Raw genomic sequence first — 25,754 nt, 5'->3', positions numbered from 1 at the left:
TCATTCCTTCCTTCCTTTACCCAGCAAATGTTTATTATGATCAATATACAGCAGGCCACACAGACCTAAGTAAACAAAAGATGAGGTTTCCCTTCCCAGAGACTTTACATGTCGGTAGAGTGGATAGGCAACTAATAAGTATAAACAATATTTCATAGTGATTAGGTGCTCAGAAGTTCATAAAACAGGATCACAGGTCTGGGGAGGGAAAGGGCTATTTTAGGCAAAACATTCACTGAGGAAGTGACATATTGGCTGAGACCAGATTCCTGAGAAAATAACAGTTCTCTAGCTACTCGAGGGAAAAATGCTAAAGGACTAGTCAGATTTAACACAACCACGCTCAATAGAAAATCAATTATTATATGAAATTACACACATGTAAGAAGTCACTGAACTTGCACATCAGCCCTCCTTTCCCAGTTTACACGGTGAAGCAAACAGGCACGTGCCAGAGGCCAACGTACTTAAAGCAAGTGCATCAGGAAAGGACGTTTACCCTTGGGATGGTACCTCATTCTATTTTGCAGTTTGCCACCATAAAAATAAAGTAAAAAATAACAACTACATTTAAGTAGTTGATGATTGACGCTATGCTTTTACATCGCACAGGCTTCTAGGCAGGGAGCATACATGCTTTTAACCAAACCTTTATTCTAACGCAGGGTTGTCCCTGTGCTCTAAATGACCTTGACAAAATTCTGGAAGAAATATCCCAAGACCTGGGGCTCTGAAGCTATTTTAGAATTAGCTCTGAATAATTGTCCCACAATATGAGTTTCTTGATTAATTGCTTCAGATAAGGTCTCCTTTTCCTTGCCGGCCTCCAGTGGCTCCCTCTAGTTCCCATAATCACTTTTGTCTCATTCTTCTGAACCCTGGAAGGCCAAGAGAAAAATCAGAGATACACCAATTCCATTACTCGAGGATTAGCTAAGAGATAACCCTTTGTATTCCATTACTGACCATTATTTGAGTAATTATTCAGTAACTACCATATGTCTGAAAGATGCACTAATTGTTTTCTGAGGCTCACTGCTGCTCTGCACCAGACAAATTGTGAATGTCATGTTCTTTAACCCACAAATCTACATTTGGGTCACAGGAGAGAAATGGCTAGTAACTTGGACTGGATTTCCTTTTTCTTGGATTTCTTTCACTACCTGAAAAAGAAAAGCTTAAACAAGAACAATTAGTCTGCTGAAGGTCTTACTGACTAAATAGAAAATTAGGACTCTATTTTTGACCAGATTTCTGTCTTGCAAGAGTCAGATTTCTGCATAATTTAGACAGAAAATTGGCAGGGGATGGCTGTTCCATCTAATTTCAGCAAAATTAGTATTCAGCCACCTGAATTTTTGGCAGTATTCCAGTATATTTATCCAAAGCAATAAGTAGACAGAAAATAAAAAGAAAATTAACAATCATGCCTAAATAAGTTAGTTTCTCTCTTTACCTCTGTTTTCTTTCACATACAGCAACATAAAAAAAAAAGTGAATAACTTTAAAAGCATATTTCATGAATAGATTCACAGTCTTGTGTTCTCCCCTTAGTATCAACTGCAGACAGAACAAGAAAATCCACCCAATTTTCAAAGTACAAAGAACCTGAGGATGGTCAACAGACTCAAACATAGTCTACAAAGGGGGAATATGTCTTTTTTCATTGCTTATCCTCCAAATAAAGCACATCAGTTACGTCAGCTCTTGATTACCCTTACTAACAGATGGGAATGATAGAGACAGTGATTCCAAATTCACTAGAAACTGCTTTGGAATACATGCATCCTGAAGAAAGCTGAAAACCCTAAGAGCTCATGTTTGCTTACTTTAAGGCAATGGCACCCCACTTCGGTACTCTTGCCTGGAAAATCCCATGGATGGAGGAGCCTGATAGGCTGCAGTCCATGGGGTCGCTAAGAGTTGGACACAACTGAGTGACTTCACTTTCACTTTTCACTTTCATGCATTGGAGAAGGAAATGGCAACCCACTCCAGTATTCTTGCCTGGAGAATCCCAGGGACAGGGGAGCCTGGTGGGCTGCCATCTATGGGGTCGCACAGAGTCAGACATGACTGAAGCAACTTAGCAGCAGCTTAGCAACAGTTTCTTCTAGAACTCTAGTAGGCACCAGGAAAAAAAACAAACAAAAAACCCAAGAGGCACAAATCATGCATTTAATTTACCAAGCACCTACCATCTGCAAGCTTTGAGCTCAGAGAAAACTGGAGAGTGTCTGAGTTTGGCAGCTCAGAGATGTCCCCGTAAGCTAGCAGGGTGTTGGGTGACATGAAGAGTGGTGAAAGGTTTGGAAGCCATGTAGAAAAGTTCAGCAAAAGGGGAGCTTCCATTCACCAGTCTGCTGTGTACCTACTATACACTGGGCACCAAGTGCTAAGGACTGAAGTAAAAGACCTTCCAAATGCTCATCTATGGGAAAGTTACAAGTAGGGAAACACATGTATCATTTAAAATAAGACAGTTTGCAATAATAAAAACTAAGCAGAGTGCCAAGGCTCTCAGAAACAAACAGTAAGAGCAGCACTGTCCAACAGAAAGTAAATGTGAGCAAATCAGAGGGAGGAGATCTGCTTGGGGCAGTGGCCACCAAGGCTGCAGCCGGTGAGCCCGTGCAGAGAAGACCTGCCTGCCAGCCCTGCTTCTCCCACCTCCCACTCTCTCCATCTCTCTGAAGCCATCAGAGAGTTACTTGGAAGCCTGTATTTGTCAGACTGCGATCCAGAAGAAGAACCAGAAGGTGAGCCTGACATTTGGTTTTTGGCTCCAGGAGCCTAGAAAAGCCACAGTCCAGAGCCTGGGCACAGTACTCAGCAGGCTCGTGGGACAAAAAGAACAAAACCTGACACGTGGTCTCAGCAGAACCCCAAGAGCCACTGTGTTGAGAACAGACTTGGTGGGGACGGGGGGAAACAGGGGCACAGAGAAAAGCTGTGGCAATCGTGGTGGCCCAGGGGTGGGGGAATGACTGGGGCCTGAGTCAGGTGATGGAGACCATGACAGGTGGTCACAGTCCTGTTGAGAGAAGAAGATTCTAGAAGTGTCTTTTGCGGGGGTAGGGGCAGCAAACGGAAGGGGGTGCGTAATGTTTCTAAATATTTCCAGTTAGCTGCCAGGATTTGAGAATCCAGAAATGCCAAGAAAATAAAAACCTAAAGATCTAAATGTTCTGCCTTTCCAAAAACATCAGATTTAGAGCCCTATAGCCTCATCCCCATGGGGCCACTTCATGGTCACCATATCCCCAGCTCCTCTCGGGATCTCCACCTGCAGCCCCCACTGGGAAGTCTGGAACAGACTGGCCCCCAAGATAGTCTCTGGTGGTATAACCTAGGACTTGGTTAGAATCCTTGAAGTTTTCTCTAGAACCTGGTTTAACTAAAGAAAGACAAAGCTTAGGGTTTATAGGCACATCAAAATGAATATCCTGTTCACATCAACACGGTCCTGCTATCTATGTGAAGCAACATCATACAAACACGTAAATACACTAAAAAATGTTCCTGGCTGAAAAATAAGTGCTATAATTTTAGGCTGAAAAAAAATCCCTGAACTCCCAGAGATGAGTCTTACAAATATGCCAATGAAATCCAATTAAAGCAAGTGGATTAAAAATATATTTGATAATAAAATGTTTACCTTAAAGTATCTCTTCAGATAAGTAATATTTGTTGACTCACTGTATATGGGAAACCCTACAGAGAACTATAAAAGGCAATGTATGTATCACCATGGATGTCTAAGGCTGACTCCTTTTCTCTGACTCTCAAAGGGATTTCTTCCAAAACAGAATTATGAATTATAAGAAGGTAACTAATAGAACACCACAGAACTTAATAAAAATGTCAACCTGCCACCTTTTGAAATATAACTGAAGAGGAGTCATACGACACAACCCCATGTGTGAAGAAACTGACCTCACTACAAATGTTCCCGACTCCTTGAAGCTATACTCAATGTGACACTTTTGGGGGAAGTGACAAGATGTAACTGAAATGGACCTATTAAAAACAAAAAAATGTTCTCAAGTTAAATGTTATTTAAGAAAGCAGGAACACAGAGCCACGTTCCTCATACACTGTTGTCTTTCTTCTTCACTGCTTACAAACACATTCACAATCCTTCTCGATCACGAAACACCCAAGATCTCAAAAACTCAGACAACCGGCATTTCCCAGCCCCAAGAAATTCAGTCGAGCAGGGAAGACACACAAGAAAATGAGAGCTCAGCTAGGGAACCATCAGAGTACAGAAGAGGGTGCCCAGTCCTTCATCAAATCGCTCCAAAAAAGGAGTTTTTCCCTGATTATTCCAGTTCACCACTTATTTACTCTTCAACTCTTTCCTAAGTGCCCCAACCATTTGCCTGAAATGCCCTTCTCTGGTTCCTTGTAACTTCCTCACCTCTCACTACAAAGACTCCTCTTCCTGCCTGCCCTCTAGATGAGTAAAGGCTGATCACGCTTCCTTTTTTCTGAAATTCTCTTTTGTTATATTCAGTTCAACTTCAGTTTAACAAATACTAATTTATATCTAGCAGCCTCTTTGAGAAGGTGGGGACTATCTAGTAATCTCTCTGTATCTTGTACCTCGAACTGCCCGTGAAGGTTTGTTAACAAAGGAAATAAGTATCCAGTGTTAGACTTGGTGCCTGAAGGTCTAGGATCAGTTGGCAAAATTAAACTGCAGGATGTACAATGTTGTCATCATCTAAGATTTGAAAACATGAGCTCTTAATCTTCCATTTTGAAGACTTCAAGTTATAATTACATCTTATGTTTTAGAACCACCATGATAATCCATGTTCTGTTTATTTATAAAGTCTTCTTGTAATTAGAAATGTGGAACAACTGAGGGTGTGCTCTGATGGTCTATGAGAACTTAGCTTAGGAGCTGAAATTCCCTGGACCCAAGTCCACAGTGAATCACAGTTTCAAGTATCCACGGAAGGTCTCTCCCAGGATGAGAAAGGGGACTCTGTCGTAAATGAACTTTACAGTCAACAGAAACATAAACAGCATAGTGATTAAGAACAGAATTCTTGGGGATCGAGGCCCAAGTCTGCCACGGATTAGCAGCAGCACCTGACTTCTTCATGCTCTGGTTCATCATCAGTAAAATGGGAATGATAATAAAACCAACTATGAGTTACTGTGAGAAGCAAAATAAATGAGACAATGCATGATACATAATAAATGCTTGATACCTTTTAACTTACATGAGTTACTAGGTGAATTAATCAAGCATAACACCTAAATTTAAAAAAAAAGAAAAAGAAGAAAACCAAAAACCACCAGAAGAGCCAGGCGATGCTACTGCTAATATGAGCTGGTGATGGACACATCAGGTTCTCCATGTTATTAATGTATCTGTAGTGCTACCACGGGTTTGGTGGACACAGTTCTGGAAACAGAAAGTTGTGAGATTTCTAAAGATAAAGACTTCTTTCCCCGGTAGAGATATTAACGTATTACATGTGCTACAAAAATACAACCCCCATATTTTCCTATGCTAATTGTACAGTATTAAGAAAATGGATATCAGCATTATGCACACTTATAGTATTACTAACTATAAAATTAATTATTCAAACTTACTTTTCTAGACGAACTTTGTTTCTTAGTGAATACGTGACCTTCACAACCCATTCACTGATGGTCAAGAATCAGTTACACATAATTCAAATAGGTACATATTTGCCCATTTTTTTCCTTTTCTATCTACTGACTCCTACCTAAAAATCTTGCCTATATAACTGTTAGCCTTTTAGGATTTCTCTTAAGCTATATCCTTTATATTTACACAGAAATTTAATTTCTTACTTGGGTTTATCATGCTGGGTGATATTTTTACATTGGGTTTATTTTTCCCTTTTCTTGTCATTTTTTAAATTTGCATCTTATTATTTTAGACCACTATGAAATTAAGCCCAACTCTTAAATGAATATAAACAGTATTCTATACTCTTATGTATTGGTAATGTATTGTTTAAATAATATAGGCTTATTATTTCAGAAAAGTAGAAAACACAGATAAGCAATGTGGAACATCAAAACAAAACAAAGCAAAACAAAATGCCACACATAATCCTGAATCCCAGAGGAACCACTTCCTCGTGCTCGTCTGAATTCACAGTCATCCTGAACTGGAAAGGACTGAACTGATAACAATAATAGAGACTGTGGAAGAATGTGATCAAAAATAGAGAAGAAATTTACATCTCTCAATTAATGAAAATGAAGAGATTCTTGTAGTTCTAGTTACAGAAAGACCTGTTTCAATATAAAACATTTTCCAATCAATAAGAGATTGTAGAAGAAGGTGGTCAAAAACAGAAAAAAACTTACATCTCTCAATTAATGAAAATGAAGACATTTTTGTAGTTCTAGTTACAGGAAGACCTATCTTGGTATAAAACATCTTCTAATGTTTAGAAATTAATTCCTTCTGAGTGGAATAAAGTGCAGAAAGAGAAAAATCTGAAAGGCAACCCCCCCCAAAAGCCTCCCTTTACTATGCACTGCAGAACAAATGTAGTTTTATTACATTAAATTCAAGTTTATGAGAATTTTGCTTATGGTTACTAAAGGCTGCTTATGATAACTAAACACTGCAAACAGTGCAAACAAATGGAAAACTCTAAAAAAACAATTCTCCTTTAGAGATGAAAATTTTATCATAAGCACATGCCTTCAATTACATGGTGTAACCTATTTTATAATATGTCAACTTCTCTAGAGGTCAAGCATCCAAAAAAAAAAAAAGAAAGAAAGAAAGAAAAATCCTGATTTTCTAGATTTTCCAGACAGTTCTCTGAACCTGAAAACAAAAGCTACTAAATAATAACTACCTGCCCAAAAGATCATTTGCATTTCCTGATAAGAGAAAGGGAGCCAGTCTTGGGCTATTACCCAGATAACTGTGGGTAGGCAGATCTACAAAAGCCATTAGAATATTAGTTTTTATCTGTTCTAAGTCACGGTTATTAACACAAAGGCAGTCCCACAAGCTTTGCTTGCCCACATAGGAATTACACCAATTATTATTCATAATGGCATCCTTGAGTCAGCAGGTGAAGTATTTTGGATGGAGTACTCCAGTATTAATTAATACAAGGCATAATACAATTTGGAAATGTCCATGATGCATTCAAATGGCATTTCTGATACAAAAGTAAAATTTCATGGAAAATCCATTTATGGACGCCTCCCCCCATACCTAAGATTCAGGTCAAGGGTAATTCTGTTGTGTATAACTGTTTTAATTAGCTCATTTGACAGCTACTGAGTGCTTCCTGTACCCTGGGCGGGCACTGTCCTAGGCGCTGGGGACCTGTAAAGAAGTCAAGGACCACGTGGAGTCTTGACTGGCCAGGGACCCACAGGGTCATACATGAGGAAATGTGAACTTCTCTGTTCAACTGTGAGAGCAGAACACAATTCCTCCAAAGATCAATAAAGAACTACAATTCTCGGCAATTAATAATACATTTAAGAAGTTAAAATGAATCAACATAAGAGGTGCTTTACCCCAAGGTTCACGGGAAGCTTGCTAGGTTGCCAATATTAGTTCACACCTCAGTGGTCTCCTCGGGGGTACAACTGGGTGCCCTGTGCATTCAAACAAGTTAATTTTGAAAAAATTATTTATCTAGTCTGAGTGAAACAGTAGTAAGATAAGCAGCAGAGAACTAAATCGACATGATTACTCAAAAAACAGACTCTTTAGCAAGCTATGATTTCTCAACAGCCTACCTTTTCGGTGAGATTTGGACATACTCGTGTCCTTTGATAGTATGAAACTAACGAGACAACTAGAAAACTAGGATTTCTCCTCAAAGTTTTAATTCTGATTTCCCTCCTCTTCACCCTTTGCCCCCTCCAAAAGCATAGACAGCTGCACTGGGGTACAAGGTTATGGGTGTTTTCTTTTATACCTTCCAATCTTTCTTTAATGCTGTGCATTTTTAAAAAAGAAAAAAATAACCTGAATAGATTTTTAAAGAATACTTCATCACTTACAGGGTCACCACCAAGAGAATACACTCTTCACTTCTACCAAAACAAATGACTTTGGTGTTGAAAAAGGTTAAAGAGAAAGGAAGTGGACATAGTCCCATGAAGCTGTGTGAATGACCCACAAGCTTGACTTCTATGTTTGTTATGGTTTGACAGGCAGGTCACTGGGCTTAACGACCGAGGCTGGAAGGGAACTTCAAATTCCTGAATGATAAACGAAGCACAGACACGAAGGCAGACCAGTTTCCTGACAGGACAAAGTGCTTAAGACTGCTTGGATGTACTTTAAAATCAGAACATGCTAGCAGAAGAGTGTCACTTTCTTCAGTGTTTTTATACCAAATATTTTCTCATCAAGTCAGCACAAAATGAAACAAACTTCATGTACAAGAAAACCAGCTTTAGCTTCTCCATCCCTCCTCGCCTCTCAAACACCCTGGCACGAAGTACAAAATAGTAATTAATAAACACTAAGCATGAGCTACTCAAACTTCCTCACACTGACAGAGAAAGGAATTTTTAAAATAAAATTATAGCTAAATATTGTGAACTGCGTAGTTCAACTGTCCTAGTTTTAATGTTTCTATCAAACTTCATAAACTTCAAGTATGGCATATACTTTATACCTTGGAGTGGTCCTTTATTTTTAAAATGAAAATAAACAGTTTGTTATTACACTACATTAAATGTCAACTTTATATAGATTTCTTGTTTGAGATATCTAACCTTGGCTTTTGTATAAAGAACCAATCACATGTGCAAAAATTTAATTCTCCTCCCAATTATTCAAATACAATGAACTATCAACTATAGTAGTATTTGTATAGTGAATCCAAAAAACTGGGGAAGAGGGTCCACATTTTATTTATATTTAAAGTAGGAAGGTACTCCTTAAAAATATATACTATCATGCATCAACTACTGTATTTAATTCAGGATGAACATTAAGTCAACAGGGACTAATGTGACAACTAAAGGTGGAAGAAAAAGACAAGATTTGTTTTTACTACACAGAAAACACAGTAATACTAACTCCAAAAATAAGAAGAAAGTCAGAAGAAAATAATGAATGAAGCTCATTCAGATTGCTTTAAACATAAAGATGTGGTAAACACGAGAAAAATTAAAATTAGTTTTCATGCAAGTAATATTACAGATTACAGTAATAAACAAAGCCCTCCTCCAAAGTACACAGGAGTCCGTTTTCATGACATACACACTCAGAACCCATGACAAAGAGGTTAATAAACAGACACATAAACCATATATTATTACTTAAGATGTGACACAAAGCAATTTTCAATTACATCTGATACTCTGCTCTTGCAGACTCTTTATTTTGGTTCATACAGCGTGAATCAAGGATATAAAATGTCAGCCTTCAACCTGAACTGTTTTGCTGTTGGAGATTTCTGTCATAATCATAATAGGATTTAGACAAAGACGCTCATTTTAATGATTTGGGTTTACTCACATAGAAAGAAAAAACTTTTAATAAAGGTAGTATGAGGAAATAACTGTTGGATAGGCTGACGAGAAATCTTATATGGAAGATTTACACATATTAAAAGAACCTAATGTTACTAAGTGGTTTAAATGTATATGCTAGGAGATACAAGTTTCCTAATAAACCTATTATTTATGACAGAACAATACACTGCTCCAATTAGGAATTTTAATCTGCTTTTGTTTTCTCTAAAGTGATATATGGCTGAGACAAAATGAACTGGTTTCTTAATGTTTCAAGGAGTAGTAGTATTATTCCAGAATACTGCTTTAAAATAGAACTTCTCTTATGTACCAGTATATAAAACTGGCAGTTGTTTGGTCACTAGGTCGTGTCCGACTCTGCGACCCCATGGACTGCAGCACACCAGCCTTCCCTGTCCTTCACTATGGACAGTAAGTAATCAAAATATACACTGAAACAGGAATAACTAAGTAATAAACTATGATCAGGGGATTGCTAGTCATCTGCTTTAAAAAGCGATTATTTAAGGGAGGATAGAGAACAAGTGCTTTGAACCAACAAGTCTTACTTGCCTGGCACAGTCATTACCTCAGTTATGTTGTACTTTTATCCGCAAAGTACTTGACATAAAAACACCAAGCCGGCTATTACTAATCGCTCCACTGTCATTTATAATGTCTTGGCGATTTGCATATTATATTATTTTAAATTGGACACTGAGGCATCTGTTTGCTATCTGGAGTACTACTTGATTATCACCTGCTGCTGCTGCTAAGTCGCTTCAGTCATGTCCAACTCTGTGCGACCCCATAGACGGCAGCCCACCAGGCTCCCCAGTCCCTGGGATTCTCCAGGCAAGAACACTGGAGTGGGTTGCCATTTCCTTCTCCAATGCATGAAAGTGAAAAGTGCAAGTGAAGTCGCTCAGTCGTGTCCGACTCTTCGCGACCCCATGGACTGCAGCCCACCAGGCTCCTCCGTCCATGGGATTTTCCAGGCAAGAGTACTGGAGTGGGGTGCCACTGCCTTCTCCGTGATTATCATCTCTTGTCTCCTAAAGAGGAGAGACGTCTGGAGAAATTAAGGGATGAGATTAAATAGGACAATTATCACACTTGAAAAATTGCACAAGTTTAAAACTCACAAATCATCCTCATCTGATTCCAGAAAAAGCGGCAAATACATCCACCATATTGGGACCCCAATTCAAATCTAGTCCAAAACCATTCAACAATTAACATTAATTCAATGACAGTATATTTAATAAGCAGAACAAAAATTCAAGCAGGAATAAGTATCAATACTCAATTACAGCCTGGAGAAATCTGACAAGGTTCCAGGGACAAATATTCCTTGTAAAAATTTGAGTTTGAGTGAAGAGTTGAACTTACTAAGTAAACAGATCACCATTTTTAAAGATAAAAAAATAAAACATATATGAACACAAATATATTTCAACATAGGCTTGACGAAAATTTGACTGTGATTTCCTGGGAGATGGAAAACTATACTTTATACAGTTCAGTACATCTATCACCTGGTATGAGATCTTTAAATGTTTCTTGAATTAAGAGAAGCATGGTCTTTGCTTAGCTCTGGCATTTCAGTTCTTGATCCATAGGATAATGTCCAAATTAGAAAATAAAAATCACTTTCAAAATAACAGAAAATGTCTCTGTCTTTTAAACTTCTAAAATATTCAACTAACAATAGTATTGGCCATAGAACTGAAAACTCAAGATGTTTTCATCTTGAAATGTAAACTTACAAAAAAAAAAAAAAAAAAAAAAAGAACTATGAAACCTTTACCTGAAATCTTCTTGGTAGTAAGTTTCCAAGCTTTGACGGCAAGCCACAGTAAAAAAAATTCTACATCTTCACACTTATACACACACATCTATGTATAAGTACAGCAAAAGTGTCGTGAGACAATACTTGCCCTCACTCTGGGTGCAGAATTCTATAAAAAATTTTAATGCGTTTTCAACCCACTAAACTAACTTAACAATCATTAATGAGTCATGACCTGAAGCTGGAAAAACTGCTCAGTTTGTCTCAGAAAGGCTTTTTAAAAGGGGGTTGGTGTCTAAGGGAATTGATGTAGGTTTTAGCTTTGAACAGAATATTTTGGATAAGTAACAGAATACTAAGTGGGAATTTTTAAAGCCAGTAGGGCAGTAACCTCAAGCGCGGTAGTCTGAATACTCTTAATTTTAGGCAACTAAGTAATGTGGAAAGGATAGAAAAACTACCTTATAAATAAAACTACACTTACTGTCCTGCTTCAATAAGGTATGTCTTTTATTAGTTTAGATTTCCAAGAGGAACAGTGTGCATTATTAACAAGACCAAGAAAGAATGAAGAAATGCAGAATGTCCAAGATAGCTTCTGACCTAAAAAAGAGCTCCTGAGAATTATCTGGGGATTCCAACTTCCCTCAAACAGAATACCACTAATATCCTCCAGATTGTCTGGCCCAAGCCCTTGCCATCTCAAGAAAATGTTTACATTACAGCTGGGTTCAAATGCAAGGTCAGTTAGCTTTAAGATTTGGGAAACCACCAAGAGCCTTTTAGCTACAGTATAAATCACTGCTAACAAAATTATTAAGTTTCCAAATTGACAAAAACAGTTGCACTATGATTCAGTGCCACAGTGTTTCCTTAAAATATATGGTGAAACGATAAGCTTTATTTCAAAAATGTTTTACCTGCAAATCAAAAGGCTTTTCAGGTTGAGCCGTATTATGTTAAAGAAGGACAACAATTAACTGTGATTTTTATCTCCCTTCTGCCTTCAAAAATGCCAGTTTATGTCAAGTAAACAAGATAAGGCATTTATATTGTACAAATGCAGACTTGTTCTTTAGAAATTCTTTCTGTGAATAATACAGAGTAGACACCAGGAGATTATTTTCTATTTCATTATACGCTACACAAAAATCAATATGACTTTATTGGGGATAAGATGGCTAGGAATGCATTTTATCATTTATATCTCGGAACAAAATGGACAGCATGAAAACCTCAACATTGTAAACAGAGATTGGGATCATGCAATTCCCACAGCATGCATCTGGTCGGGGGCAAACCCAACAAATGACCGAAGTATTACATAGATACGTGTGTGTGTGTGTGTGTGTGTGTGTGTGTGAATATACGCATATACATGATTTAAATATGTGCATATATTTAGGATAACGTTAATAAATGAACCAACCATCATCAAGTACAAGCAAGGACTAGCAATGCTTACAATGCCTTTCTCTGTACATGCAGGGGAAACGTCACGCAGCACTGCTCTAACTCCAAACCCCGCCGGGTTCTATGTATGCATCCTCTCTAAATCTTAAGTACAGGCAAGCCTGGACGTATCCCCATTTTACAGGTGAAAACACTGAGGCTGGGGAAGGCCCTATGACTTGCTCACGTGTACAGTTAATCCAAGAAACAGCAGGTCCACGTACTCTGTGGGACAGAAGCAGGACCACTGAGTTCCTGGTGGGGCCGTCCCTCGGCCGCCACACTCAATACCGTCCACCTCGCTGGGGCCGGGCGCAGAAGAGACAAACCCCATAAGGAGCCCGTAGTCGTAAAGCAAGACAATCGGCTCCCAGCTCCAGATGGAAGCATGGCTTACACCTCACAGGACACCCCTATTATGTCAGCCTCCTTTCACCTCTGAAGCTGAGCCTCCCCGGATGTCCATCCATCGTCACCTGGCTGCTCGCTCCCGTGCGGCTCTCTGGCCCCATCTGCCCCAACTGCTCTGGGCTCACACCGCGTCACGAGCAGAGTCCCTTGTGGGACCAGGGTCTTCTGCCAAGGCTTCCCCGAGCTTTCTGTGGAATCTCAGGGGACACCACGCCCATGATGGCAGTTTCAACTGGTGCTGTCTTCTCTCCCTGGACCGCATGCCAGCTGTCCCCGGTGAGCTGGGTCCCTTCTCCTCATCTTGCTTCCCCACCATCCTCCCCCTCTGCCACGTTCCCCGCGGAGCAACATCATCAGGCAGCATCATGACCGCTTTCTAGAGTGCTCATCTCCGGCCCAAGGAGTTAGGCCTCCTCATTTTGGGGAGAGTCTCGTCCCTGCTTTATTATCTCCACCTCTATTCAAGTGACCCAAGCAACATCCACGTAATGGTTTCAATGGCTGAATGACAGGAGCGGCACCCCATGCGCCCCATCCTGGCGGGCTGTTGCCCAACTGCATGGAGCCTCGTCTGTAACCCTACTGTAACCCAAGGACGATGGTGGAGTCTGACCCACTAGTGATTCACTAGTAACCCCCACCAACCCTCTCCATCCCTGCTTCCCAGGCCTGCCGCCTCAGACCACACCTGAGGCTCTTGACTCCCTCGCGCCCGTTGCCATCATCACACTCACCTGGCCAAACCCCATCCCTGCTTACATCCCAGGTCCTCACTCACCCCAAGCCTCTAACCAGCTGGCTCCATCTGGACTCTATCTGGACATGGACCCATTTGTGGCAAATGGGCCCTCAGCACTGCCTGGCCTTGCTACACTCCTCCAGCTCTCCCTCTCTCCCATCCGCCTTGGAGAGCGCGCCATGCCTTCGCCTGTGTCTTCACACTGCCCTATCCCCCTTCTCCCTCCCCGGCTCTCACTGCCTCTCACTCTGCTGTGTCGCTAGGGGAGCAACCAGCACCTCCTCTTCCCCAGCCAGCTGGTTTGCTCCAAGACTCCGCTCCTCCACTTACGCTCCCTTGCCACCACCAACTGACTTCTCTCCAGCAGATTTTTCCTAGGAGCAAACACTATGCCATCTCCAATCGGAAACACAAAATAAAACTAACATTAGGACCTTCCTTGGGCCTGCCCCCTCCCATGTGTCTGCTGTCCTGTCTACACCCTTTGAAATCCCACTGCTGGCCTTCTCTACTACTCACCTCCCATCTGCTTTTCAAGCTCCTCCAATCAGACTTTCATCCCCACCCCTCCCCCCAAACCACTCTAGTCAAGGCCAACAATGGCCTCTGTTCTGCCAAATCCAGTGATCCACTTTCAGTTTTCATCTTAGGTAATTTCTCAGAAGTATGTCCTTTCCAAATGCCTTTTTCCTCCTTGGCGTCCGAGTCTTCTCCTCACACCCTCACTCAGTCCATGAGCCGGCCACTCCACCACCTCAACTGCTTCTCCTGCTGCCTGCTAACAGCCTCCTAATCTGACCCCACCTGCTAGTCTCCTAACAGCAGCCAGAGTGATCTCACCAAAGCACAAATGAGATGATGCCCCTCCCTTGATCAAAACTGCCTTTAGATTAGAAGAGATCCAGACTCTTCCATGGGGCTTCCCCAGTGGCTCAGCGGTAGAGAAGTCACCTGCAATGCAGGAGTTGCAGGAGACTCGGGTTCGATCCTGGGTCAGGAAGATGCTCTGCAGGAAGGCATGGCAACCCACTCCTGTATTCTTGTCTGGAGAATCCCATGGACAGAGGAGTCTGGTGGGCAGTCCATGGGGCTGCAAGAGTCAGATGCAACTCAGCACGTGGGTAAACCCTTCTAGATGGTGGCTTACCAGCCTCTCCACGCTCAGCTCCTACCAGCCACTGCAGGCCCTGCGCTGCCACAGGCTACCACATTATCCTAGAAGGCGTGAAGCCCGTCTCTTGTGAGGCCACAGCAAGCACCCGTGCTGCACCCTCTGCTTGAAATGTTATACCTCAAATGCACACGCAGTGGGAGAGGGGACATCCACCGGGACTGTCTGCTCAGGTCTGCTCTGATGCCACCCCGACGGCTCCATTCAAAGTGCCGCCTCTCCGGATTCCCCGTCCTCACCCTCTTTCCTTCCTTGCTTCATTCTTTTCACAGTACTTACTACTATCTGGTGGTGTTTAGTCCCTCAGTCGTGTCCGACTCTTTGCAACCCCATGGACTGTAGCCTGCCAGGCTCCTCTGTCCATGAGATTTCCCAGGCAAGAACACTGGTGCGGATTGCCATTTTCTTTCTTTTTTTTTTTTTTTTTTTAGGGTTCATATCATGCTTAGTCCTCATTTATTTTCTTTCTCCATACTACTATCTGAAATTCTGTCAAATGTCTCTTTAGTTACTTTAGTATAGTCCATCTCGCCAACTAAAATGCTGGCAGAACTAGTGCATGACCCTGGTATGTTTTGTTCGCTGATGCACTTCTCTGTGAGTGGAGCACACAGTGGGGATGCAGCGAGCATCCGCTGAGTTGGTGCACTTGGTCAGCAGTCGGGGGGCCAAGAGCCCAGGCTCCTATCATTCGGAAGCCTAAGAGTTTCCTAGGATACAACATACTGCCTGTATTTCTCAAGAAAATTAGACAAATAAGTATAAACCCGATTCACTTACTTTTTGTCACTCAACTTACTTCAGAACTATGTATTATGTTTTAAGATACAGGATATGTCTCAAATAGTAAACAAAATAGAAAGCAGGAGTTTTGAAAAACAGAAAACTACACACACTCGTGAGTTGGTTTAAAACTACGAGATACATGACAGTTTGAATGTATAAACACAAGAGTAAAACTGAATTTTTAAAAGATTCCTTTAACTGCAGTTAAACTTAGATTCACAAATTAAATTAGCATACTGCAAAATCTCACCTGATATGAAAGACATGCCTTTCACCAGCTCAGCTGGCTTACAGGTTACTTTAAATAGAAAATTATGTAACAGACATAGTGTTCATTATTAAAACAAACTACCTAAACTGAGATACATGTAGATATATCAACACATATACTTAGATTTTCAGAATTAATCCAGTTCTCATATTCTTAAAATTAATTAATGTCTTCTTTTTATTACATTTTATAGCTACAGTCCACGTATGAAACTAATGGGCTGAAGCTGAGTGATGGTTCCATGAAGTTAATTAATTACACTATTCTACTTGAAACTTCCCATAACGAAAACCTTTTTAAAGTTTTTGAATATTCCACACTTAGTTTCTGTGTGTATGCAACTGAAAAACATGGTCAAGACTGGAGTATCTAATTACCTGAAGAAAAAGACATCATGGAATAATCCATCAACAGAGGAAACTTTAATAGCTGGGTGACCGAGAGCCAGGTTTCTATTCTGTGTGGTGCTTTAACAAGTTCCTACTGGGGAGTGTCCAGACCAAACACTTTGGGGTTAAGTGAAAGGACTCCACTGGGACGATTTACGAACTAGTCACTCACTCTGACACAGCAGTACTCAGACACTCAACGAGACCGGGGCTTCAAAAGCTACGCCACATTCATAAACTCAGGGTGACACAGAACTTCGGGAGCCTAAAAAGTCGTCATCCTAAACCCTAACAGGAACTCACGGGTGACAGTGCGAGCAACTGTGGCCTTTCCTGGGATGGGAGCTCAATGTGCTCTGATCTTCCAGTCTTCAAGGAAAGATCTAAAAAAAAGTTATGTGGTATGGAAAAAATTATCCAATTTAAAAATGTTGGCAACAAAAGAAAAGAACTTTTAAACATTTTTTAAACATACGTGTAAGTCCACCTAAACACATCTGTGGGATGAATGAAAATTATGCCCCACTTAAGAAAGTACGCATCATTCCTGGTTTGAACTAACAGATGGTATATTTTTAAAATTCTGACCTGGCTCATGATTCCACATAAAAACAGATATTTAAATTCAGGTCAGAATCCACCAAATTATTCCTAGCTCTTGGTTAGTAGTTAGGTTAATGTTCCTGAAAAGTCATTTTAACTTAATACTCAGAGTTATTATACTCAGAAACATGCTAAAAATTCACCAAGTATGGCAGGAATTTCAAAATTCCTGATATTCAGGCATTGTTATGCTGCAGTAGTTACTACTACCTATTTGCAGCACGTCATACTATGCAATATATATTTTGTATTAGATACATTCTGCCACGTAAAGCAGAAACAATTCAGTGGGTACAAACTAAATGCTCAGCATCAGGAGGAGATGAGGGCCCCGGGGGCTCAATGGAATGATTGCCATCACAGAGTGCAATGGGCACAGGCTCTAGTGTCCTAAAGGTGCTGTGACTTAGTCACTCAGTTGTGTCCGACCTCGTGACCCCATGGACTGTAGCCCGCCAGGCTCCTCTGTCCATGGGATTGCCCAGGCAAGAACACTGGAGTGAGTTGCCATTTCCTTCTTCAAGGGGACCTTTCTGATTCAAGGATCAAACCCGCTCTCCTGCATTGGCAGGCCGATTCTTTACCACTGAGCCACCAGGGAAGCCCAGTGTCATAAAGACCTAGGTTCAAATCCTGCCTCTGCCCATTCCCAGTTGATTCCTCTTCTCAAATGAGGACATCCTCGCCTGCTTTGCAATGGTAATTCTCTTTACTGTTAAGAGAATTAAATGTGACCCAATAAAGCACCTGGCATATGCTAGAGTATTAAATCATACTAGTTTCCTTTTGCCCTAAATTTGCAGTCATCAACCACAAATATTTCTAAAATTTAATTCATCACCCTTTCTATATAACTGGACTGTCATCCCATCTCATTTCCCATAATTTTAATCATTTTTAAAATTCATTTGTTAGCCAATGCAGCAGTTTATCCAATGACAGAACACTGAAGGCCAGGGAAGCTCCTGGTGGAACCAGAGCTTTTCATTTACCATCTGCGGCTGTTCATTTGTGGCTCCAAGGGGTGGGAAGTAATGGGGGGGACCAAGTCCTGAAAGTGGGACACAGTTCTACCCACAGGCTTTTTGTAAGCCACCTTCAACTCCTGAGTAGGACTAGCAGTTCTCAAACCTCAGCATGTAATCAGAACGCTTTTAAAAAGCACAGATCCTGGACTCCCAAGAGATTCTGGTTCAGTAGGTCTGGAAGGAGGCCCTTGAACTTGAACTTCTAAAAAGCTCCAGGTGATGCTGCTACTGCTGGCAGGTGGACCAGGCTTTGTCTAGACCACCGGACATTCCAGACAACAGGCATCTGAGGAAGAGGGGAGCCCACAGCCATGGCTAAGCACTGACAACACATCTGCTCAGATTCAAGACAAGTGACGTAAAAATGTAACCTCGAAGCACAGGGCTCAGCTGTGGTTCCCCAACCCCAGTACCAGTAGCACTATGAACTTGTTAGAAACAAAAATTCTTGGGCCCATCCCAGAGCCACTCACTCATAAACTCTGGGGTTAGCCCCCAGAAATCTGAGCTCTAATAGGCCTTCTAAGTGATTCTGACCTAAAGTGGAAGAACCCCTGCTCTATTCAGTTCCCTATAACCACTTCCAACAGAATACTTCCAAGTTCATCCTTCTTACATTTCAGGTTTCCATGTCAGTGTTCGCAGAAGAAAGGGTCCTGTGATTTGAACAATGTTTGATATTCGCTTCCGTCTCGTTCTGTGCTCCGTGACTCTGGAAGCACAGTGAGGTCTGGATGCTTCATGGCTATTTTCCTTCGGTAGCTCTTGGCAATGCAGAAGTAGAAAAGAAGGTCGACGTGAATTTGGGGATGAAGACAATTGTGGTGTACAGATGACATTTATCAAGTACTACTCTAAAAGACCTTTTCATTTATGAACCCATTTAATCTTCATGGCCACCCCATGAAATAGCTATTGTGAGAATTTAGAGTATTGAAAGCTACCAACACTTAAAAACCAGGACATTTCTGGTTTCTGTTTTTAAAACTGAAAAACTTGGCGATGCAGGGCTTGCATTCCTGCCTGAGGATAATCAGCTGGGCTGAGCAGTGGCTGCCCGCTGTCTTTGACAGGAAAGGCACCCTCGGGTTCAAAGGTCCTGCCCCCCACCCACAGGCTCCTTCCCCAAGTCCTCAACTCCTGGTCCAGAAAGGCAGGAGTCTGTGGCACCTGCTTTGGGGAAAAAAGGTATATTGCTATGGGATGGCGAAGCAAAGGGAAGAGTGGAATTAAGGCTGGAAACGGGGAAAGGCTTTGACAGGGACTCACCTACACGTGCGGGCACAGGGCAAATCCAGATGACGCTGGCTCACTGGCCTTGCTAAGCCCCAACTATCTGCTGAGCCCTCGCCTTCTAGCAGGTGCTCCTCCAACTTCTGATTACAACAGAGCTCACTTCACCGGCTCCCTCCCTGCAATCTTTTCCAGCTTCAATCCAACCTCTGCTCTGCCTTCAGAGCACTCTTTCTAAAACACAAATCTCATCATTTTGCCTTCTTGCCCAAAACCCTTCACGGCTCCACATTGTTACAACATCTGCTTTCACACTAAGATTCAGAACCGTCTCTGTGATGAGAAAGTGTACCGGGGAGATAAGTGTATTAAAAGGATGCATGTGGAACAGCTCTAATTGTCCCTTACAACTTCATTCTCACCTTCTTCCCAGGCACCTGCAGTGGTCCAGCTGGAGATGCCACCTCGCAACCTCTGGGGAAGCCGGGTGGAGGAGAGGGCTGAGTGGTGTGAATGGCAGGGTGGTACCGTCAGGGTCACTGCCGAGTCAAAGCAGCCCCGCTGGACTCGGGGACACCCCGAGGGCAGTGACCCAGCTTCCCCCGCCTTGTGGACTGGGGCACTTCTCCTAGCAGATGACCCAGTGACACGGTGGCAAGAACCCAAGTTCCCCAAGGATTTTGGGGAAGACAGCTGTCCTGTGGGCCTAGACCAGCCACGCTGGGAGTGGCGGGGACTGAACTCCTGTCTTATTTAAGCCACTGTTTATTTGGCCTTTTTATGACTGCAGCTTAACCTTAATGAATACAATTTGATATGTGTTTTTTTTCTAACATAGACTTCCAACCCTTTTAGAAAACAAGTCAATGAAAACTCAAAGTCCTAGGTTCTAAAAAAAATATTCTATGATCCCCAAAGTTAGAAAACACTAATACAACCCACCTGTATACCCAAACTCACAAAAATAATTAACCTGCTGAATATTCTGGAAAAGGAAACGGAGTTGGTAGAAGAAAGATACTCACAGGGTTTCCTTCCCAGCTAGGAGTTAGGCTGACTGCGATTTATTTTCTGATTTTAAAACATAAAGCAACGCAGAATCCAACCACATGGAGCAAGTGTGGGGAGCAGAAAAGCAGAATTCCCTCCCTGCAGAGAGGCAGAGGGAGACCTGGCAGCCACCTGAAACAGCAGCTCTGGAAGAGAGCGGGCAGCTCCAGGAGCTTACTGCATTCCCCCCTGAGGCACAATCAGTTCATAAAAGCCAACACACAGGATAAGACACTACAGGGTTATAATACAAACTGTCCACCTGACTTGGGGAAAACCATTTCATTTTTTCTTTTTACCTGTGGTTCAGCTGAGTCAGTATTTCCCAAACTTCTGGTACTTGTACATTACCTTTATAATTCTTCTATAGTATTGGTATGACACGTGAATTACTATCCCTTTATTTCTCTCAAAATTTGGCTAATATTTGACTTGTGTGTGTGCTCAGTTGTGTTCGACTCTTTGTGACCCCACGGACTGTAACCTACCAGGGTCTTCTATCCACGGGACTCTCCAGGCAAGAATACTGGGGTGAGTGGGTTGTCATTCCCTTCTTCAGCAGATCTGACCCAGTGGTGGAACCTGCATCTCTCACGTCTCCTGCATTGGCAGGCGGGTTCTTTACCAGTAGTGCCCGAACTTATGTACCCATTTTATCCTTGTTATAAACAATAACACCTGTGAAATCACCCAATCCTGTGTTAATTATATTTTTGTGAAGTGAAGTGAAGTCGCTCAGTCGTGTCTGACTCTGCGACCCCATGGACTGTAGCCTACCAGGCTCCTCCGTCCATGAGATTCTCCAGGCAAGAATACTGGAGTGGGATGCCATTTCCTTCTCCAGGGAAGAATGGCAATACCACTATTTTTGTAGTATGCGTTAAAATAAAAAAAAAAAACCTAAACATTCATTTGTCACCTGACATCACCTCGCTTGCCAGCAGGGATGTACACACACACTCTGAAGCACTGGATTCAGGCAATCTCAGGAGCATGGTAACTGTCCTCTAAGTGGGGTCCCAGCAACAGACCCCGGAAGGACCCCGGGCCTTCTGGTGTCCCAAGCACTAAGGCGACACAACAGCCAGAGATGTGGACATGCCTCCCACCGCTTTATCCCCAGAGCTTTCACATGCGCTGGTACCCCCGTGTGCCAGAGCCTGGGTTGGGAGCACAAAGACTGCGAACAGCTACTCAAGCTATTCGAGTCTACAGAAGGCTAAGCCGGTTGGCCCAAGGAGCACTTTTCTGCCCAGAGACAGTCACCTAAACTCTAGCCCAATATGCATGGGAGAAAAGCCCAGAGTCGCAGAAAGGCTGGATGGCACATGAGCAGTGTCAGATTTGAAACACGCTGTCAGGCTGGAGGTGCAAACAGCCACAAGAGATCAACAGAAGAATACAATGTCCTCGTCGGTGCCACCCTGGTTTCACACGGCAAATCAACAGCAATGCAGCAGAAATCTTTAGGTTTTCCCAAAACAGCCACCTTCCTAAATCCTTCAACATTTTACTGGTTTTTTCAAAGTTTACCTCTGAAAGGAGAAGGGAGCTTCAGAGTGGTAATCTTAATGGGCAAACATCAAGTTCTCCCATTGACCAGGAATCGTGTAGCCGTGGTTAAACTTGTCTCTGACGACTCTGTCAGAAAGGATATCGACTGAACCAGGCCTGCTCTCTTTAAACGTGGGCATTATTGGATGTTGTGTGTGTTCTACCTCTGGGTTATGTGCCCGTGATAGAGAGGAATGTTACCACCCAATATGCAAATTAAAGACAAGACACTGAAACAGTAACTTCAGAAGGAAAAGTTGAAGGAGAGTTGAGTGGAAAGAGGAATTTGACAAAAGAAGAAAGGCAATGCAAGTACTTACTTTCCAAAAAAAAAAAAAAATTAATGTAACTGTTACCAGCCTTAGTTGATCAGGTGGAAAATTTTTTCAAGCTATGACATGTTTGGAATGTTCTAATATGAAATATTAATTTAGGAATTTTTCTGATTATTCCCAGTAGATCTGACAGGTTAACTCTGTTAAACACTAAACACTCAAAATAACTGGGCTCCAGGCACACGGCACAGTGAGGCTAACATATAACCTTAGCCCCTGAATGCACAGATTATGGGAAAGAAGCTGACGAGCCAGTGATACCTCCCATCTGAACAGCTACTCGCAACGCTGTTTTCCACTCAAGCCCAATTTCAAAGGAAAGTCGTTCTCAATGGTTGGCTGGTCAAAAACAACATTAAGTAGCAAGCACTAAAAAGTTAATTGAATGTTTGCCAGAAAGAGTATGGCTCGTTTTTTATGCTGGATAATTAATTTCTTTGTTTTTATAAGAATTTTAAAGAGTGACCAACATGCACCCTGTGGGTAATTAACTTCACTCAAACAGACTTCTCACTTCTGAGGCATGGGCTATGCCTCAGTGTGGCAACACTCCAAGGATGGTTTATTTTCAAAATTTTGTGTCTTCTAGTATTTTTTCTCCTTTACCTTAAGGCTATACATTTGGTGTAGTATTCAGACTCCATTACAAATAGCTTTAATAATATCACTGACAGTACACGCCTAAGTAAATCCCCATAAAGAAAACAGGTTTTAGAATATGAGGCATTCTTAAGTGAATTATAATCAAATGTAACAATCTTAGTAACTTTAAATGTGCAAGCCAAAAATTCATTTGGGGATGATTGGTCTGGGTCTTAAAAAAAAAATGTGAACATCTGGAAAGTTTCCATAAGCCTGTTGAAAGAAATTATAAATATTTATATACACTACTACTTTATGAAGCATGACTTTAAGAAATCATTTTAAAGATTAACAGGGATCCTAAATGTGAATTATTTTGCGATGAATTTGCTATGATTTAAAAAATTATGATTTCTTCCTAACTGAGGATAAAATTCACATGCTCCCAATCAAAATCTTTTTTTTGTTAATATTAATTCTGAAGAGAAAAAGAACTTCTGTAAAAACAGAATAAGTTAAAAACAAACAAGACCCTACGACAAGTAGATGTACCTTCCCTATGAAATCTCCCTAAAAATTGGGGTCACTGCTTCTTAAATACATCCTATGCGTGACCATTTCTACAAAAATGTTTTTCTGTTGTAGTAACTCAAAGGACCTGAACCATCTCGTAAGTTTCTGTTTTCTGAGACGGAACCTCAGCCGACACAGCACGTTTTCAGGTGCCAGCGCTGTAATGTTTGTGCCTGTTTCCTGGTTCCTCTTAAGAGTCACACGAGAGCAGCTGGCTGACCACCTCGCTGTTCAGCCATCCGGGTGGTTGCATATAAAACAGTCATCCATCTTATCTGTAACATCCTAGCTCCCCAAATCAATCAAAACCCCTAGAAATGATGCAGTATTCTAGGTATTTCGTCACTCACATGACTGTGAAACAAAAACCTCTATTAAAAGTGTAATCCATCAACACCTGTATATGAAGCTATTGGACTCTTCATGTTTTCTGGGCTTTTTTTCTTTTAAAGCTTAGAAGGCTTACTTTAGCCATTAGAAATAATGGGGGGAACGGGAAGCAGTGGCTAAATTAAAGCCCTTAGGTAAAGGCAAGAGTGCAGAGATGATTAGCCAAGTTACCCCATCCGTGGATTTTTTACTCTGGCATCCCCAGTGGCTCAGGAGTAAAGAATCTGTCTGCCCACGCAGGAGATGTGGGTCAGATTCCTGGGTCGGGAAGATCCCTTGAGAAGGAAATGGCAACCCACTCCAGTATTCTTGCCTGGAGAATCCCCATGGACAGAGGAGTCTGGTGGGCTACAGTCCATAGGGTCACAAAGAGTTGGAACAACTTAGTGACGAAACAACGATAAACTTAACACCATTATGCAAATACTATCTACTCCTCTCCAAAATATTCCAACAATTAATGGGGAGGCAAACAAAGAAGCAGTGATATAAGTAGATGCTAGTTTTTATGTCAATTGAAGAAAATGAATGGAAAAGGCAACCCTAATTATAGGTACTTTTCTTTTAAGATTACCAAAACTCCATCTAAAAAGATAGGATACAAATGACCTTACCTACAAACAGAAACAGAATCACAGACTTACGAGAACGAGCTTATGGCTGCTGGGGAGTGGGAAGGGACGGAGGGAAAGGATAGTTAGGGAGTTTGGGATGGACATGTACACACTCCTATCTTTAAAATGGATAACCAACAAGGACCTCTTGTGCAGCACATGGAACTCTGCTCAGTGTTATGTGGCAGCCTGGATGGGAGGGGAGCTTAGGGGAGAATGGATCTACGAATATGTATGGCTCGGTGCCTTAGCTGTCCACGTGAAACTATCACAACATTGTTAAACAGCTACACTCCTATACAAAATAAAAAGTTTAAAATAAAATAACTAAAATTCCACAATCTGCCAGCAGGGGGACGATCACTGTTAATATAATTAGGGTTTTCATTTTCTTTTACTATTTTCTACACATATTTAACTGAAATCATACTAAAGAGTTTGCACACTATTTTTACTTAACATTACAGCCCAGAGCATGTTCCTACCACTGGATGTTTAGTTCTCCCTCCATTTTTTATCTCTGTTTCTTAGTGTTCAACATCAGCAGAACTGGGGAGCATCCTGAGGCCACAGATTGCCCCTCCAGTCTGGCTCCCCAGAGTTAGCACACTACTGCACATGGAACAGACATTTACGTTTGTTGGCTTAGAAAGGAACCACGCTGTAACCTGGTCCTCTGTGACAAAAAACTGAGCTTTACAGTGGAAGCAAGATCAACACTCATGACTGAACAATCAAAGGCAGAATCTCTGAATCAAGATGGAAAAATTAAAGAGGGATTCATTTTTGTCCATATCCAATTCTCCTGCCCCCACCAAAGGTATTAAAATCATAGATTAATTTGACATATTTATACTGAGCGACTGAACTGAACTGATACTAATTGTTGCTGTTGTTCAGCCGCTGAGTTGTGTCTGACTCTTTCCGACCCCACGGACTGCAGTACACCAGGCTCCTCTGTCCTCCTCTATCTCCCAGAGTTTGCTCAAACTCCTGTCCATTGAATCGGTGATGCCATCCAACCATCTCATCGTCTGTCCCCTCCTCCTCCTGCCCTCAATCTTTCCCAGCTTCAGGGTCTTTTCCAGAGAGTTGAATCTTTGCATCAGATGGCCAAAGTATTAGAGCTTCAGCACTAGTCCTTCCAGTGAATATTCAGGGTTGATTTCCTTTAGGATTGATTGGTTTGATCTCCTTGCTGTCCAAGGGACGCTCATTAGGCTCAATAAACATTAACTGATTGAATAAATGAATAGAAAACAGGTTTCCAAGAA

At 41.7% G+C, this 25,754-nt stretch overlaps 1 protein-coding gene across 9 annotated transcripts in view; it reads right to left on the bottom strand.

Annotated features, from left to right (window-relative positions):
• TAF3 (TATA-box binding protein associated factor 3) overlaps positions 1-25,754 on the bottom strand; it is a 121,912-nt gene that overhangs the window by 42,886 nt on the left and 53,272 nt on the right. For 2 of the 9 annotated variants that reach the window (XM_055543508.1, XM_055543510.1), the window contains exons 2-3: positions 18,766-18,913; positions 16,822-16,901 (exon numbers count right to left, since the gene is read on the bottom strand). The exons of 5 other annotated variants lie outside the window; for them this stretch is intronic. Coding sequence is in view for 1 of the 4 variants with exons in the window: in XM_055543507.1 (XP_055399482.1) it covers positions 14,421-14,427 (7 nt within the window). In the remaining 3 variants the exon portion in view is untranslated. Of the gene's footprint in view, positions 1-13,940; positions 14,078-14,420; positions 14,560-16,821; positions 16,902-18,765; positions 18,914-25,754 lie in introns of those variants that run through there. 2 more of the 9 variants (XM_055543507.1, XM_055543512.1) reach the window with 2 other exon arrangements.

Source organism: Bubalus kerabau, chromosome 13 (genome assembly GCF_029407905.1).
Source record: "Bubalus kerabau isolate K-KA32 ecotype Philippines breed swamp buffalo chromosome 13, PCC_UOA_SB_1v2, whole genome shotgun sequence".
In the NCBI taxonomy this organism is placed as follows: domain Eukaryota; kingdom Metazoa; phylum Chordata; class Mammalia; order Artiodactyla; family Bovidae; genus Bubalus; species Bubalus kerabau.
The sequence above is the reverse complement of the archived record's forward strand: the minus strand, read 5'-3'. Positions and strand labels throughout refer to the sequence as shown.